Below are 17,491 nucleotides of genomic sequence, written 5' to 3'. Positions count from 1 at the left end.
CCCCTTTGGCATCATCTTGCTGACTCCCGATTAACAGAATCATTACCAATTTTTCACAACTAATGAGGCTCATAGGTATTTTTTTCCTGCTCTTTCAGTTACCCATAGCAAGAGGAAGAGGGTGGCACCCTCCTCCTGCATAGCAGTCCTGTGTGCATCTTGCCCTGCAGCAAAGATGGGGCAGGGCCTTGGAGCCCCCACCATGGCTTTTGTACTGGACAAAACCAGATGTTATGAAGGCTGCAGTTACTGCCTGAGTCAAAACCCACTTTGCTCATACCTGCTGCAGCCAGCTACCTCACCCACCCCACACCTCTGCTGTGACATGCCTGCACCTCACAGCTTAAAGTGCTGGGGCAACCCTTTCAAGGTTAAGCATTTGAAATACAATAACCAACGTTTAAACTCCCCCAAAAAATTAGTGCTCTACATGTCACTGCTTCCCCTATTTGTGATTTTGCTTAGAGGATGTTTTTACTCTGATAATTGTGTATTTTAGCCCTATCCTATAATAGTAACATAGGATTCATAGTTCTATTTCTCTACTACACAGAGTACACTTGATCTGGGCTTTTAATAAGGAAACTTCTGACTGGACAATAAATGAACTGGAAGTTCTGGAGAAGTTTGCTATTATCAGTTCTGTAGTTTATTTTCTCTTAATATATTCCAAACATCACACATTCCAGCTACAGGTCTGGATGCAAAAAATTAAAGCGTATTTTTCAACAAACATCTATTTTAGTATCACAATAACAGAAGTCCAGAAGTAATCATTTATTGATGCACACATTAATAAAGCCCACTGGATAAGCTTTCCTATTAATGGTGTATCAGTGCTATTTTTATTTTCACCTAATTCCATTTTGTAATGACAAGGAATTTTTATACAACAGTGATTCTGTTTGAGTCTGATTAGCTTCCCCCAAAAACTGGTTAGATTGTAGCTCTGAGAAAAAAAAAATCCTCTCCTTTAAGAAATCACATACAAACTCAAGAAGCACCTATGGTCCCCAGAAAGATCTGTTGCACTAAGAAAGCATAAGGCATTTGTCTCCTCATCTGACCCCCAAGCCAGAGATACACAGGCTGTCTCAGGGGCAGTATGAGAAGTGAAAGGCTGGCAATGATTTAATGGAGACTAAGTTCTGGTAAACAAGGTCAGACACCTCAACATAGGTTAACGTGGTGTTGCCCTTACGTGACCTGGGCTGGAAGACCCCACAAATCAGATGTCAGGCTGCCCAGTCAGTGCTGTGAACAGAATGGACACTGCTGGAAAGCATCCTAGCATAAACAGTGTTGGAGAAACACTGGAAATGTAACCCCCGCCGTAATGACAAAGGACCCTCATGCTGCTGTGGAAAGGATGAGACTGCTCTAGGTGTCACTACTGAGGCACAGGCTGATCTACAGCCATATTACCACTTGCAAGGGTCCACAAACCGTAAGATCACCAGGTCTGAATAGTTTTCTCACTAACCAACTGGCCATGAGGGCCATCAGCATCAGAAGGCAAAAGGGCTAAGTAAACTGGGGTCTCGGCCCCTTCCTCTGGCGATTTAGGGGCCTTAGGACCTGCCATGTCTGTTCTCACCCACCCAGGACAGCAGGCATTGAGAAGGATGTGGTCACCTTTTCTTTTCTCATTTAACATCCGGGCTTGAATTCTGGACAAGACTGTGACACCAATTTTGGACACCCCATAGGCAGTATTTGGCCACCCCTCTTTCTCATGCACATTTTTCTTGGTATCTTCCACAAATTTTGTCATGAGCTCCACCAACTCTTCCTCAGTGATTGTGTTGCTGCGAAACTTCTTCTGTAGTTCTTGGCTGCAGTTTCCCAGAGCTGAGCTACTTGCCATACTAGAGACATTCACTACTCTACCTGGTAAAAAGAGAATAAAGACTGGTTACATTTATGCACACTAAATACACCCAAACTTGAAGTAGGTTTGCTCTACAGTTGTGTGTTCACTGCTTAAGTGAATACCTGTAAAATATTTTATATGGACTATTTTGCAGAACTTCTGGAAGATCAGTCTACTCAGTGTTCAATGCCTCTAGTGAATTCCATCACAAAGGGTAATTTAAGGTGCAAATCTGCAAAAGCTCTCTACTGAACTTCAGGTATGCTCAAGGATATAGCCTGTTACGGTCTGTAGGCACAGTCAGAGCAGTAAGTGGTTTTCTCATTTAAGGGCAGCCAGACTTTAAATACAGTCTTGAAATTCTGGTGGAAAACATTCTCAGTTCTGCAACAGCTTTAAGAAGGTGCCACAGGAAAATACCTCCAAACACCAGAATAATGCATAATACAGCAAAAGCAACCTAGTTCCTAATGCATTGAGAGCATCAGCTTGTTTATAAGATACCCCATGATCTACAAATCCCAGCACACAAAACTGCAGTAAGCTATTTCTCCCCTAGCACTTCAGCACAGAATGAACTAAGGAACAAATGCAAGGATTTAGACCTTAAAAGCCACAGAAATTAATCATTTTTATTAATGACTTTATTAACATACTTGTTCTTTGCCCTTGGTACAAGGGACTAAATTGCTATTTTGTCACTCTTTACTCTCCCCCATCTACTGACTCAAATTCACTTCATGTCCTTTCTCTCCTCCCTATGAACTCAGAGTTCCCAACTTTTATCTCATCTACTCCTTTTCTCATGCAAACTGTGGGTGTACTTAGATGTCAGTATAGACTACACTTCACTTATAGCATCAAGCACTTACCCAAATATCCATGGAAATATCACACAATCACAAGTTTGAAAATACTGCTATTGAAAAAAAACCACCACCACCAAGCATAACAACTTCATGAGTTTGATGTAGGAATTGGATCCAAATACCCTCCTTTCAAATTATCTGTGACATGTCAGCAGCATTCAAGCACTCCAGGTTTTGACAAGAGGAGCATTCCGTGCAGGATAGTCATCTGAGGAGTACAGATTATTTGCGTGCTGCTAATATCCTTTTATTATTGATGCATCTGCCTTCTTTTATCCTGGTCTCCCTCCATTCTATTTACCATTTTTGGTGAAGTTTTTCCTCGAGTTCCTCCTGCTACCACCAAATTACGACAGTGTAAAGCATCTTTGAGTGCTATTTATAATTACATCACTGAACACCTGCAAATACAGCAAAGGCTGTGATCTAGAGACAGACCAACAGCCTATCAAAAAGGTTTCCTCAGTTGCAAGGACAGGCTTATCGCATCAAACCCAATGGGAATACTATTTTTAGTTGCTTCTTTATCCTAATTGTATGATCAGAATGTTCTTTTAAAGCGAGAACAATTTATGTAGGCAAGTAGCATGAAAAGAATGTGTGTAAATTCTTCATTTCTTCTTGAGGGTGCCATGAAAATTCCACTTCAGACCAGTGTGCTTGAGACATGACAGGATTTTGCCAGTTAATGAGCACCAAAAAAAAAGTCACATAGAACGATTTCTCTGCTTGTTATGTTACACTTACCATAAGGCTTCATAATAGGCAACAATTCTGTGCAAATATTCCTGGTTCCAAAAAAGTTTGTCTTCAGGGTAACCTCTGCTTGGACTGCAAACGGAGTTTGGTCATGAACTTTTTGTAAGAGGCAGTAGCAAGGGAGGAAAAAACAGAACAAAACAGAATTATACTACTGTTTGAAAGGAAGTTATTGAACTAACAAAAACAAACAAGTTTATCTTATCACTGTCCAATGACCTACCTACTCACATCTAGTTCTCAGAGTATGGGCTGTCACTACCACATCCAAGCAAACTTGGAGGTGCCCTCTCCTCTTAAATGCACAGTGCAGCACTTTACCAGCATCCTGACATATCTGGGGGAGGTGATGGGTAAGAGGGGAAATAAGAGAGCAAAAAAGATCCTGAATCTAGGATACTGCCACTGAAGATGGAGAAGTTAGACTACTACTCAGGCATTAAGATCCAAAACCAGGGCAGACAATTGCTTCCATATCCTGACTCATTTCTTGCTATGTCTTTTGGGTTCTCAGACAGGACTTGGGAGTCAGAGCAGTACAGAATTGCAACAAACACTGTAAAACATTCTATAAATGCAGGGATAGCATTTGCTGCAGTCCAAAAAAACCCACTAATACCAGTGTGATAAATCGTTTCCCTAAACTGACAGATCTGTGCTGACACAAGCACAAGAGTAGGAAACATGAAGCTAGGAAAGAACAGGGAGCTGACTTAGGTAATCGTATGGTGCAGTTCCACAGTCTGCTTAAGGCTGTGATCTCAGAACTGACAGCTTGCCACCACCAGAAGTGGGGTAGGATGTGCCATCAGCTGACGATTTGGCTCAGCAATAAGCCATATGCTGTGCGCCCTCCAGCTTGAGGGGAAATAAGTTAAAGAGACAGCATTCTTCCTCATCTGCTACAGGCTCAATCTCTGCAGCGATAAAGGCCACCTACACAGAATAGGTAGGTCTTCACTTGGTCTCCATAGCCCAGACCTACGTAAACTCAGAGAAGTAGTAACAGATCACTTGATGGTTAACATAGTTGTGGTTTTATTGTAAAACTCGGCTTAAATGACTGTAAATAAGTCAGTCTCAAGCAGATCACTTGCTTACATTTAAAACAGAGATAAAAGCTGGACCATTGCCTACTGCAAAAGCTGTGACAACAGGAGAAAAAACTAGAAGTCCACGCAATCCAAAACTCCTGCTTCCATGCCCACTCTGCAACAAACTCCCCTGCCCTCAGAAACCCACCCATTTGTCAAACAAAATATATATCTTGTAACATCTGATTGATATGCCCTCCCCTGACTTAACAAGCGTTACTAGAATGACTGCTTTCACAGAAGCTCATCCAGAGGACAAGTCACAAGTACACAGTCATTTCATACAGGGACATTTTTGGTGGACTAAGGACTTCGCTGGACTACCTGTAGCGCAGCACAACAACTGAACAATAAATTCAATTTAATGACAAATCTGATCTCTGTCAGACAGCAATAACACATTTCTACAATAAGGAAATGAAACCATAAATTCTGGGATGGCAGCAAAAACCACGAAAGCAAGAATTAAAGCCAAAATACGAGATAAGGATCAGAGCAAGTTATTATACCTAGGTGTAACTCTCTAACCTCTGTTAGATACTTGCACAACAGCAGTTACAGATAAGAACTGTGATAGAGGAGCCGGTCATATGACCTACTGCTGACTCACGGTGAATTGTCAGCATGACAAAAGTCAAGTTCTAAGCGCCTGGAAGCAACTTATGAATAGAAAAATCTATGCTGTTGTAAAGGAATTAACAGAAACCTCACTGCTCACGCTATTTTCACCTATTTGTGGATGTGGTGCTTTAGGGATACGGCTTAGTGGCAGACTTGGTAGTGTTAGGTTGACGGTTGGACTTCATGCTCTTAAGAGTCGTTTCCAATCTAAATGATTCTGTGATTTATCTGTCCAGTGTCTATACAATAATAGATCTGAGATCTCTCACAGATGAGCTCTAGCCAATCTTGCTAGAGTGATTTCTGGATTTTTTGTTTCAGCTGCCCAGGTATCCACCCTGGTGAACGCTACGGTCGCTGCAAAGTCAGCAAGGGGAAACACACACTGCACTTCAACTATGGCACTTACAGTCTAGTCTAGCTCAAACACATTGTCACTTGCAGGTTGAGCTAGGGCCCTGATTATGAACTGAAGAAATGCTGGTCTAGAGACCTGCAGGCTTTTTGTGCAATAACCTTGGACAGAGATGCAATAATTTAACCACTGCTGTTAAGTTCTAGCACTGCTCTATTTGTCCACACTTCAGGATGCACTGAAATTGTATTAAGAGTTGCCCCTTATTGAGCTGATCGTCAACAGAAGCAATCTTCCTGCAGAGTACCAAGCAAAATGTAAACAGTGACTTGACTTCAGAACACCTTTGCTACATTCCCACTATGTAAGAAGCTCCATCTTCAGCAGCAAGTGAGGATTAGTCCATACTACCTGACAGGCTGCCTTAACCCATACTGTGAGCAGATGAAACAGTGCTTATGCTGTCCTTGAACAGTTAATGTCCTAATTATAGATCAGGCAAAGAGATTAAAAAACAGGAGAGCAAGCTTTTACTGGCAGGGAAATGAACTAGTAGTCATGCCTGTGATTTGCTCCATCTGGAGCTAACATGATTCTCAATTTTTTATAAATATCTACAAGTAGAATGCACTCTTCTACCTTACAACTGTGGTGCCTTCCTTACTTTGTCTACTAGATGAAAAATTTCAACTCTTTCTCAGCACAGCAAGATTTAGATTAACTGTTCTACAGGTAACTGAATTGCCAGAGAAAGTTAATGAGAAGTAAAGGTGACAGGAACACCCAGAGCTGAAGGTTCTCCTTTTTATCAACTGGAACTCCTGAGCAGATAATGCACAGAGCAAAGTACAGGTCTCGTGAAACACAGAAAACTCAGATCCCAGAGGAACATGGCCAACTTTCATACCTATAACGGACTGCCATAGGTCTGATGAAACTCACATGCACCAAGGCAACAAACCCCTCTGCTCACGTGCACTGTGCATCTAGAGTATTTGCACGCTCTGTACACGATGCAAATAAAATACTCCAGGGATGCATCTTTACATACACAGTTAACTCATCAGGTGCTGAAAGAAGAGCTGTTTCACATTGCCCTCTCGTCATGCTTGAGATAGTAGGCAGCTTGCCCAGCCAAAAAGCAGCATGGTGTTGGCACAGAAACCCCATAAAAGCTTTATAAAATCCTTGATGCATGTACCATCCTTCTCCATGTAACTTTATACCACATGAATAACCCAGACGGTCTGCTTCCTACCTTTGAAAGCTATCCCTGCATTGTTAACCAGCACATTCAGACCTCCATATTTCTCCTTCAGGAAGTCCCGCAGAGCTCTGATACTCTGCGGATCATCAATATCCAGCTGGTGGAAGAGAGGATGCAGCCCTTCCTCCTGGAGCTTCGCCACTGCTTCCTGGCCACGTCCGGGGTCCCGGGCTGTGAGGTACACATCCCCTGGGAACTGCTTGCACATAGCCCGCACAATTGCGAAGCCGATCCCTTTGTTGGAGCCGGTCACCACAGCCACAGGCACGCTGGACATTGTCCTCTCTGAATGTACACTAAAGCAACAGTAACTGCAAACAGCAAAGAAGAGAAGTTTTATGCTCTGATGGACAGAACGGATATCTAAAAAAGGATTAAGGATTAAAAATCCCATTTAGAATTTCTCTTTGAATTATGTAAACCTACGTTACAACTATACATTAACATTAATTTAGTGAACTAGCATGAGCTATTAGCAAAGAACTATATTTGGTGTTAAAAAGTTTTAACTCTGCCACTGGCTGGACTTTATTTTAAAGTCACTAGTCTGCAGTGCTAACTTAACTTTTGATAGTATTACAGCCTTTTGGACATACACCTTATAGAATGACCATTTCCTTTTTTTCAGGACATTCAGCTGGTTCAGGTCAAGCACTGATGAAGTCAAAACTGAAAAACCTGGGCTGAAAAATACAAGAGGAGCAGCTTGATCCTGAAGCACCAAGCAGAACTAATTCTAGTGTTTTCAGAAGGATACAGGGACCACGCATTGCCCTCATACAACTTTTCTTCCATTTAACACATCAGCTAGCTTTAGATACAAAGTACACTTTAGAAAACCGCTCTTCTTACAGATGCGGCACATGAAAACCTGCATTTCACTCATATAAGCGAGTTTCAAAAGCAGTTTCTGTCCACTTTTAACCGCTATTCCCTTCCGAAAGAGCTTGCAAGTAACCACGAGCAGGCACCTAGCAGGAATAAATCCTCACCAGCTCCCAAAAAACACCCACATCACGCCGGAGATGTCGGACAACTCATGCCCAGCCTTCCCTCCCGCTTCGCTACCGAGGCCCCGCTGGCCGCCTACCACCTCCCCAGCACCCCTTTTTCGCCCTAAAATAAAAGCAGAAGGGATCCCACAAGCCAAGACCAAGCCCAGGTCCCCAGGAGACTCCGTGCTGGCCGCAGGGCGAGCCCAGCAGAGAGACCCGAGGGGCGGCCGGCGCCCCCCGACCCACCTCTGGCTCCGCGTGCCTACCCCGGCCCCTCAGCGCCGCGCTGCAGGAGGTTGACCTGGCCGCCCGCCACACACCGCGCTCCCCAGGCGCAGGCGCACGTACTTAAGATGGCGGCCGGGGCCCCGCCTCCCGCGGCGGGCAGGGCCGGTGCGGGCGGGCAGGGTAAGGGGCCGGCGGTGGCGGGTGCTTTAATCCCTCATTGCAGGTGGGCTGGAGGCAGCTGGGTGGGTGCCTGCGAGGCGGATGGGTGACTGGGGCAGCCATTTTTGGCTGTTGATTTTCTATAACTCTAATATATTTGCTGTTTGGAAACTGTTTGAGTTTTGTGTACGTGAACACCCGCGTCTCATTTGCTTTAGACAGTTATGGCCATACCTTGGCCAATGTGAGGCTGGAGATAAAGGCTTTCCCTCTTCTCTCACCCCATCACCCACCCTCATTTATGGGTTTGCTTGTAGTACATTTGCTTAAGTTTAAAGAGCCGGTGTATTCAGCGGAGAGTGGTCTGATTTTTCTTATTGAAATGAAAGAAACATGCAATATTTGAAGTGGTCATTTAATATTTTTATTTATTTATGTATTTTCCCTAAATTTAGGCTGTCTGAAAAAGGTGAGATCTGTTTCTTAATATGAAGAGAAACAGAGGCAGGACAGGTCGAAAGAGAAGAAGAAAACACTTGCAGGGATTCATGCATGGAGGTAGTACCCCTGGAAGTACTGCTAAATAATTGTTTATCTAGGTATCATTTTATGGTGCACATTTCTCAAACATTTTTGTATTTTGCAAATAGCATTCAGATTTTTTTTTTCTGTACAAATATTCTAACATTGCATTCCCAGTCAGAACCTGGTGAATATTGTGAGCTCTGTTTTCTGGTTGATGGGAAGTACCATGTTATTCTTAAGTTCTTTGTCCCTTGACTTTGCTGAATAACTCCTACGATTCTGAGAGCTCCCAGTGCCCAGAGGCCCAGAACTTAGCAAGCTAGTTCAAGGGGAGCCTTTCTTGCTATTCTATTATTCTGTACTAAAAAGTTGAAAATATATTTTTTTCTGAACACAGTCAAATTTTTGTATTTGATTTGTTTTACAATAGAGCACTATTTTACAGCATTAAACGTCTCTTTCATTTTCAGTCAACTGCAGTCACAAACTGGAATATATTAAACTTAAGAAGTGGCTGAAAGAGAGAGGGTTTGAAGACAGTTATTTAAGACCAGCACAGTTCTGGGGTAATGTTCTAATTATTTATTGGTGGTACATATTTCTGATTAAGAATGTTGTATTCCTACTTTGGCTTTGAATCACTCACGTTAGCAAAAAAAAAAAAAAATGCAGCTACCATTAGTCTTTTAAAGACTTTTGATAAGTGCACGTTAATGTCATTTAACACAAATAAGTGTATGTGGAGGCCTGAAATACTGTAAACTGTTTCTTATATAGAAATACTTTTCTGTAAAGCTCTGTTATAGAGAGTTCTCAGGTATGCTGTAAAACATGCAAACCTATGCCAAATTCCTTGTAGAAATTGAGATTTTAAGTGTTAATAGTACAGTTTTCAAGAAGAAAGTATCATGTCAAGTGTTTCCAGTATCAGAGTCTAACCGTGGTATCATTTCTTTACCTTTTATTTATCTGTGCTAGTTCAGCAGTGCTAGTGATACAGATAAGTAAATGATTTTAGAGGTCAGAGTCATATACTACTGTTTACAGTAAAGATACGTACCTGTATTTTTTCTCTTCAGTTAGATAGTGTTTCAAAAACTTTTGCAGTATTGAAGAGAGAGTAGAGAGGGTAGTATGAATCAGAGAAAAATATTGTAAATAGAAATTGTAAAGTGAAGTTAAAACTTTGAAAACAGGGTCAAGAGCCAATGGTGAAAGATGTGCTTAAAGAGAATTGGGAAAAAGGAATTGAGTAATTTCTAGAACTGGACAACAACTGTTGCAGGGGTGCAGGGGAAGGGCTTTCTCCAGGTCCTGAAAAAATAGTATAAAAGTAAAAAGGGAAATAGAGTAAAAAGAGAAAAAGAAATGTGGTGTGTATCTAGAACAATCTATAATTGGCTTCTTATGATTTTTCAGAGAGGTATATATTATTTTAGACTTATTCCTTGTGGGCCTGTAAATTTATTGAAGCTTACCATAGTCTTGTATTTTACTATAAACATTCTCTTTGTTTCTGCTTCAGATACAGGAAGAGGACTGATGACAACAAAAGCTCTTCAGGTTAGTAATGTTGATTGTAATGCAGGAGCTCCTCTAGGTTCGTTAAATTGTAATCATTGAATCATAGAATATGACTTCTGCAACAAGAAAACTCAAAATTCCAGACAAGGTGTTTGTAGTCCCTGTTGTAAATGTAATTTCTAGCCTAACACTAGAAATTGTAGTGTTGTCGTATCTGCAAAATTATATTGTATATACCCTCAGGACTCACTGGATGAGGGGATTACTATACTCATTTACAGCAATCTAGTATGCAGTCTTATTTCAATTTAAGGCAGTCAGTGGCTAACTGAAAACAGAAGAGCAGGCCCACTTCTTGCTGTGTGCATTTTTCCTCAGCCACTGGCTTCTAGAAGTTTCCTTGCTCTTGGGGTAAATTGCCTCAGGAAGCTAAACCAGGAGAAGACTCTCTCTTTCCTTTGATAGATTTGCTCCTTGAAATGGCACACCTTGGTTAGACTACGTGGTACAAAGGGAGCAATGGCACGTCAGGGAGGGAGATGGAGGGAGGGGGTCAAGGCTTTTAAGCAGCATTTGGCGTTAGATTATCTTAACCATAATGTGAAACCACAGCTTTAATCACCCTTCAATGGCCCTCTTCTTTGTTGATAACCAAGTAATAAAAATGTAATTTCCCAAACGTTCCCAGCAGAAAAGGCACATAATAGCAAAAATACCTTGACCTTCAGATATTGGCATAGCAAGACTGATCTCCAACTGCAGAGTGCCTCTCAGAAAATAGGCTTGTTGGAGAAGTTTCCTAACTGGCATGAGAATAGTATATCAAATATTGGGAAATCAGACCCAGAGCCTTTTGTGAAACAGAGAATACAGCAAGAGATAGGAAGGAGATGCAGTGGAGAGTCTGTGTGGAGAACAGCGTAGGTTCTCATGCTGGCTCAGCATATGTTCCCAGGGCCACAGCCAGCAGTTGAAGCCAGAGGTTTGGATTATCCACAGTGCTGGGAGTCTGCAGTTAATAAAATGAGAGCTATACTCAGCTATACTTGAACAGGATAGGGAAATACAGGAGAGGAATGGGAAGAGGAGAGTATTGACTTATGTCCTCTTGCTACAGGGATGGACATGTACCTCTCAAGCTAGGAATGAAAGCTAATTTACACACACGGCAGCTTGAACAACATCAGGGTAGACATGACCTTACACATCCCTACTCCATGCTGCTCTGTTGATAGAAGAGCAGGTGTTTGTGAGATCATTTATAAAATGTATCATAGTACAGAAGGTAGTGATGCTGAGGAGCCAGGCACCAAACTGTTGTGAACAGGTGAGTTTCTGCAGGAGACAGTTCCTACTGGTTGCAGTCATACTCCTTCCCTGGACTGTGACTGTCTTAAAGCCATGTTAGTTTCCATTAAATTCAACATCACATCTGATTGCTTCCTGTCATTAGTGTTCTCTGGGTTCTCTCTTCATGAATCACATAGTAGATGAGCCATTTACACTTGACCTTTACATTTTATTTTTTCCCTCAAAGGCAGGGGAACTGGTTATTTCATTGCCTGAAAAATGCTTACTCACCACGGACACTGTCCTTAGCAGCTGCTTAGGAGAATACATTATCAAGTAAGTGAAAAGTGAAAAGTGACATGGCAATAAAGGAAAACTTTCTCAGCTGACCCTTCCCATAGGTTGCTCAATAGTAGATGAATCATCCTAAGTGGTGGTAGAATTTTGAACTGCATATTCTAACTTGTATTTTTTGTGTACTTTCCTGCATGTGGAATGCTCAGATAATCAGCTAGGCGGAGTTGGAGGTATGGTACAGGTTTGAACTTGACCTGCCTCTAGAGCCATCTTGGACCTAAATGCCAGTTATGAATGGTTTCTTAGAAATTTGAAAGTATGCTTCAATAGAAGAAGGGGAATAACATGAGGCAGCAAAGCAATCACCTGAACATAGCCTTTTAGAATGTTCAGGACAAAGGCCTATGCTGGATGTTGAGTTGAATCATAGAATCACAGAATGGTTTGGGTTGGAAGGGACCTTAAAGACCATCTAATTCCAACCCCCTGCTAAGGGCAGGGACACCTCCCTCCAGACCAGGTTTCTCCAAGCCCCATCCAGGCTGGCCTTGAACACCTCCAGGGATGGGGCATCCACAGCTTCTCTGGGCAACCTGGTGAAGTGCCTCACCACCCTCAGAGTAAGAACTTCACCTTTCTATCTAATCTAAATCTACCTTTTTTTAGTTTAAAACTATTATTCCTTGTCTTATCACTGTGCTCCCTGACAAAGAGTCCCTCCCTGGCTTTCCCGTAGGCCCCCTTTAGGTACTGGAAGGCCGCTCTGAGGTCTCCCTGGAGCCTTCTCTTCTCCAGGCTGAACAACCTGAGCTCTCTCAGCCTGTCTTCACAGGAGAGGTGCTCCAGCCCTTTGATCATCCTTGTGGCCCTCCTCTGGACTTGCTTTAGTAGGTCCATGACTTGCTGTAATAGGTCCATGAGTACTTGTTATCTATCCTAAAAAAAACCAAACAAACAACAAAAAAAAAAAAACAGAAAACAAGAGGTGAACCTGAAATTTTTTACCACAAACTGACTTTTATAGCTTCTCAATAAAATGAAGTCAAAAGCCCCTTTGAAAGAATCAAAAAGACTTGGAAATTAACTACAAAGAAGTTTAAAATAGAAGTTATTTATAACATTTCAAAGAATTAAAAGATAGACAAAATACTACTACATCAATTTCCTATCTCACCTCTGTGTATCTGCTTTTTTATTTTTAATAGATGGAAGCCTCCTGTATCTCCTTTGATAGCACTGTGCACGTTTTTAGTAGCAGAGAAGCATGCTGGTGAGAAATCTCTGTGGAAGCCGTATCTTGATGTTTTACCAAAGTCATACACTTGCCCTGTTTGTTTGGAGCAAGATGTAGTGAGCCTTCTTCCCGAACCTTTAAAAAATAAGGCTGAGGAGCAGAGAACAATGGTCCATGAATTGTACGCGTCTTCCAAAGCTTTTTTCTCTTCCCTGCAGTCTTTATTTGCTGAGAACACAGGAACTATTTTTAACTACAGTGCCTTAGAGTGGGCTTGGTGCACTATAAATACCAGAACAATATACATGAAACATTCCCAGAGGGAATGTTTTTCTCTTGAGCCAGATGTTTATGCATTGGCACCATATTTAGATCTGCTAAACCACAGTCCAAATGTTCAGGTAAGAGACTAAGAATAGATCACTTAATTTCTTGATATATGAATGTACTATCCCAATGCAGTATACATTTATGTGATGGATTAGGAGTGTCTGGAGGTTAGCAAGAGATCTCATAGTGGGGAAGTTGTCTATCTGGACGACACCCGCAGTCTGAGTATGCGTGGTTCACATGTACCCTGGAGGCTCTTACTCAGTAAAGCAGAGGTACAGGGGGAGCTCTCAATTTCTGGCTGAGATTTGCTTCCAGGGTAGCTACTGGGAGGAACCACTTGTAAATATAACCCTACCCTGCTCTCCCCACAGGCTCAACTCCTAAGAGTTACACAGTCCTTGGGTTACTTCACCTCTGGCTGAAGTTTCTAGGTAGCCTTAGGAGAGTGTACAGAGCAGTTCTGCCTGGTGACAGAGATGGGACTTTGCCAGTGTATTTCTGGGACAGCATAAAAGTGGTTAGCTCCGCATGAGGCCACTTTTATTTGGGGCTTCTGTAATAAGTCTACAGAGTGGATGGCAGGCACATCCTGCAGACTACGATTTTGATGTTCGTTCTTTGTACTAGTATTTTTGGAGTACTCCTAGTGTTAAATTGTCTGAATGGGTTGCCTTTTCAGACATCTGTAATGCTTATCTGTTTGCACCCTGTTATTGTTGCTGTTAGAGAAGTGTTCAGTTCTGTTGGATTTTAATATTCAAGGCTTGATTCCTTTTTCCCCATCTTCTGCCAAGACTAACATTTTTACCTTTTAATTTCTCAAAGGTAAAGGCTGCATTTAATGAACAGACAAGAAGTTATGAAATACGGACAAATTCACAGTGCAAAAAATATGAAGAAGTATTTATCTGCTATGGACCTCATGATAATCAGCGACTGCTACTAGAATATGGATTTGTTACCACTGATAACCCTCACAGCACTGTTTATGTCTCATCAGGTTGGATTTATAAGTTGTCTTGACATTAAAAGGTACAAGAGTAGAGAGCAGAGTGTCTGAGCTAACACTGCCTTCAACAGGAAATGTGGTTAGAAACAACAAGGATAGTGAAGTTCATTTGCTTGCATATATGTATATGCACAGTGCATATTAAGGCATTGTGGTTTTTTATTTTATTATCGTCAAAATATTTCTGTGTACTTCTAAGAAGTGGAGTAGAGTTGATACCACCTTGAACTGCATAAAATTTAAAGATTGGCATTTTCAAATTGGAAGTGGTTTTGGTAACTTTTTCTTTTGTAAAATTGTGATTCTTACGACCATTTATATAGAGCTTCTAACTGGATGTCTTAGATTGTATCATCGTTTTTCAAGATTGAAGCCCTGATTCCCACTAGCTGGAGTTACTAAAAGTTTTTCATGACTTTAATTTGAGCCAGAATTTCCACTATAAGGATACAATCCTGCAGGTTGCTGATTGCTTTTAAGATGTAGTGAGCACCTCCCAAATATGTTTTTGATTATGTTCAAGTTCTCCCAGATTTAGCAGTTTTGGTCTTTTATCTTTTAGCTGTGTGACAAATACAGTTGAAATATCATTTCAGAATTGAGAGTTGTGGTTTCTTCTTTGTATTATTTACATAAATATTTTAAATATGTTTTTATGTAGATACTCTCCTCAAATATTTTCCACCACTGGACAAGCAGAGAGATGCAAAGCTTTCTATTCTGAAGGATCATGATTTCTTACAGTAGGTATCTAGAGTTTTTTGTTTCCATGTTAGCTTTCTTATAATTTTTTGTTTCTGGGAGTCAAATTTTGCTTCTGGTATCAAAATCCACCATAAAATCATTTTTATCTAACAAACTGATTTGCTCACTGTTTGTGAGAGAACATACAAGAGGTAAACACCAATATCAGGCTTCAAGATCCAGCCTGTCTCCTAGTTGTGGACAGCAGCAGGGTAAGATTAGTCAGGGAATCCTCTACTTCTGAAGAGCAGATCTTCTCTTGTTGACAATTACCAGGAAGAAAACTGCTGGGCTGTAGAAGACAACCTATACTTTCTGTATCTCAGCACTTCTGTCTTTTTAGAAACTTGACCTTTGGATGGGATGGACCATCTTGGAGACTTCTTACAGCCCTCAAGTTGTTAAGTCTTGGAGCAGATGAATTGTAAGTTTCAGTACTTTTTGAATATGTAGACAGTGTGCATATGTCATTTTCCTTTGTTCTTTGCTGCCTGTGTGTGAGACGGTGGGGACAGGTTTGGATCTTGTGTCTATCTGATTGACTCCAGGTGAGAGGGGGAAAAGAAGAAAGGCAGAGAAAAGTATACAACATGAAGAGACTGCCTATTTCTTGCTTTGCTCTTTTACTTTATTGTATTAAGCACTACACACACCCCCATTGTTTTCCCTTTCTATTTCAAGAACCAGATGTTTCTTTACGATTCAGACTGCAGGCGATTTTTCTGTTGGTTTGGTAGAACTCCTATATGCTATTGACCTTGCTTGCTTCTGATATTCTAAGGTCAAATAAGTTGCTGAAAGTCATCTCCAATGACTATCAGTGAAGTTTTGATCATTTGTTCCAAATGGCAAGCGTGCCTCAGACAGGTTTAATACAAAAGGGTCACCTGAGCTTTTCTTGTAATAGTAAATTTTAAAAAAGAGGAAAAAGGTTATCTTTTAGTTTTGATTTGGGCAGCTGTTTATGCTTCAGAGATTGATTGATTGCTGAGTGGAATAAATTGATTATAAGAAATAAAAATAAATCCCCAGGACACTGGTTTTAGGCACATGAAATGTGTCGGTATGTGAATAAGCTCTGCCTGACTGAATAGCTTTTAGTCCTTACTGGTGCTGCTGAAGTTGGTGGCAGCAGAGCAGTGAAGACTAGAAGCACTTACCTAAGTACAGACTGGCTTTGGCTGAAAGGGTAGGGGTGAAACTGTTTCTTTGGACCATTAAATGTCTCTTCTCTCTTGCTTGATTCATCAGCCTCATATCTGTACACTGTGTGCCTTTTTTGTGCATGTTAACTTTACTTGCCTTATGCCTACAATGTTATTATGAATATAACCATGTGTTTAATATTTAGTTTTGGAACACAGCAAGTGATTGTGTGTTGTTCAAACATTTTGATTCTAGTACTTGCTGGAGGAGAGTGCTGCTTGGTGATGTAATATCAGCCAGAAACGAACAGCAGGCTTTGGATATAACAGCAAAAATATGCCATTTTTTAGCAGAGGAGACACAGCGTGTCCTTCTCCAGGTAATTTGGTTAGAAGAGCAAGGTAGCCCAGATGCCTTTCTCTCCCTGCATAAATGTATGGCAGTCTAATTTTCAGGGTTAAGAATTTTAGGGTTGAGTGATGGAGGGAATTGACTTCACTGGGATGGTGTAGGGTTTGTTACCAGGGCGACTGACACCGCTAAATAAATTGCTCAGCAGAATTTGTGGCTGCAGCAGAAGGAGGAACCATGTTACAAAGCTTATACAAAGCCCTATAAAAAAGTGAATAGTATTTAAACTTGCTCTGCCCACAGTATCGTGTTTGTTGAAATTTCTTAAGTTGAAGTTTCGTTTACATCTTAAAAGAAATGTGCCTACTTTATTGGAGTCTGCACTAAGATGTTACAGACCTGCTGTGAGTACATTTGCTGCAGAAAGTATGTTCATTAAAGCCAGCCAAGCCAAGCTAAATACCCTTGTCAGCCAGTCATTTGTGAGGGAGGTCTTCAAGACCAAGTTACTATTATGCTCTTAAAAAAACAATCTCTGCTTCCTTTCTGAATTTTGGCAAACAACGTGTATGTAATATAAAGTTGGATAGCTATAATGGCAGAGGGTTTTGAAAACCACACTTTTGCAAAGGAAATGCATGCACAGAGTATGAGGTGAATCTGGTCTTGAGCTACATCTTGAGGACAGTATGGACTTAGGAAATGAATATCAGATAAACATTTACCTTCCCATCCTCTCCCTGGTTTTGTTCTGCTTCCTATCTGTATGGTGATTGTTTCCTTTTTTTTTCTTTTTAAAACAAAACAAAACTTTTACT

At 41.2% G+C, this 17,491-nt stretch overlaps 2 protein-coding genes across 7 annotated transcripts in view; one reads left to right on the top strand and one right to left on the bottom strand.

Annotated features, from left to right (window-relative positions):
• Positions 1 to 626: 626 nt before the first annotated feature.
• LOC310892351 (carbonyl reductase [NADPH] 1-like) lies at positions 627 to 8,225 on the bottom strand. Of its 3 annotated transcripts, none has more exons than XM_083819999.1 (4): positions 8,100 to 8,225; positions 6,830 to 7,149; positions 3,490 to 3,597; positions 627 to 1,890 (listed from the first exon to the last, which is right to left on the bottom strand). In XM_083819999.1, exons 2-4 carry the CDS (start codon positions 7,113 to 7,115, stop codon positions 1,454 to 1,456), a joined length of 831 nt encoding a protein of 276 aa, XP_083676125.1. In that variant the 5' UTR covers positions 7,116 to 7,149; positions 8,100 to 8,225; the 3' UTR covers positions 627 to 1,453. The 3 variants fall into 3 exon arrangements, with proteins under 3 accessions (XP_083676125.1, XP_083676124.1, XP_083676126.1); XM_083819998.1 differs by having other exon boundaries at positions 8,080 to 8,213; XM_083820000.1 differs by lacking the exon at positions 8,100 to 8,225 and adding an exon at positions 7,435 to 7,493.
• SETD4 (SET domain containing 4) overlaps positions 8,106 to 17,491 on the top strand; it is a 25,883-nt gene continuing 16,497 nt past the window's right edge. For 2 of the 4 annotated variants that reach the window (XM_083819994.1, XM_083819996.1), the window contains exons 1-10: positions 8,304 to 8,406; positions 8,676 to 8,778; positions 9,216 to 9,311; positions 10,271 to 10,308; positions 11,807 to 11,895; positions 13,062 to 13,491; positions 14,249 to 14,423; positions 15,094 to 15,175; positions 15,520 to 15,600; positions 16,578 to 16,701. In XM_083819994.1, coding sequence (XP_083676120.1) covers positions 8,709 to 8,778; positions 9,216 to 9,311; positions 10,271 to 10,308; positions 11,807 to 11,895; positions 13,062 to 13,491; positions 14,249 to 14,423; positions 15,094 to 15,175; positions 15,520 to 15,600; positions 16,578 to 16,701 — 1,185 coding nt within the window. In that variant the 5' untranslated portion in view covers positions 8,304 to 8,406; positions 8,676 to 8,708. Of the gene's footprint in view, positions 8,242 to 8,303; positions 8,407 to 8,675; positions 8,820 to 9,215; positions 9,312 to 10,270; positions 10,309 to 11,806; positions 11,896 to 13,061; positions 13,492 to 14,248; positions 14,424 to 15,093; positions 15,176 to 15,519; positions 15,601 to 16,577; positions 16,702 to 17,491 lie in introns of those variants that run through there. The other 2 variants (XM_083819995.1, XM_083819997.1) reach the window with 2 other exon arrangements.

This window comes from Anser anser, assembly GCF_964211835.1.
Source record: "Anser anser genome assembly, chromosome: 1".
In the NCBI taxonomy this organism is placed as follows: Eukaryota; Metazoa; Chordata; class Aves; order Anseriformes; family Anatidae; genus Anser; species Anser anser.
The sequence above is the reverse complement of the archived record's forward strand: the minus strand, read 5'-3'. Positions and strand labels throughout refer to the sequence as shown.

Excerpts from the sequence above, each read along its gene's own strand:
- LOC310892351 (XM_083819999.1), bottom strand. The coding sequence starts at position 7,115 with ATGTCCAGCGTGCCTGTGGCTGTGGTGACCGGCTCCAACAAAGGGATC. Across the intron at positions 3,598-6,829 it reads TGCAGGGATAGCTTTCAAAG|TTCATGACCAAACTCCGTTT; the intron begins GTAGGAAGCAGA and ends TCTTACAAAAAG. Across the intron at positions 1,891-3,489 it reads GCCTATTATGAAGCCTTATG|GTAGAGTAGTGAATGTCTCT; the intron begins GTAAGTGTAACA and ends TCTTTTTACCAG.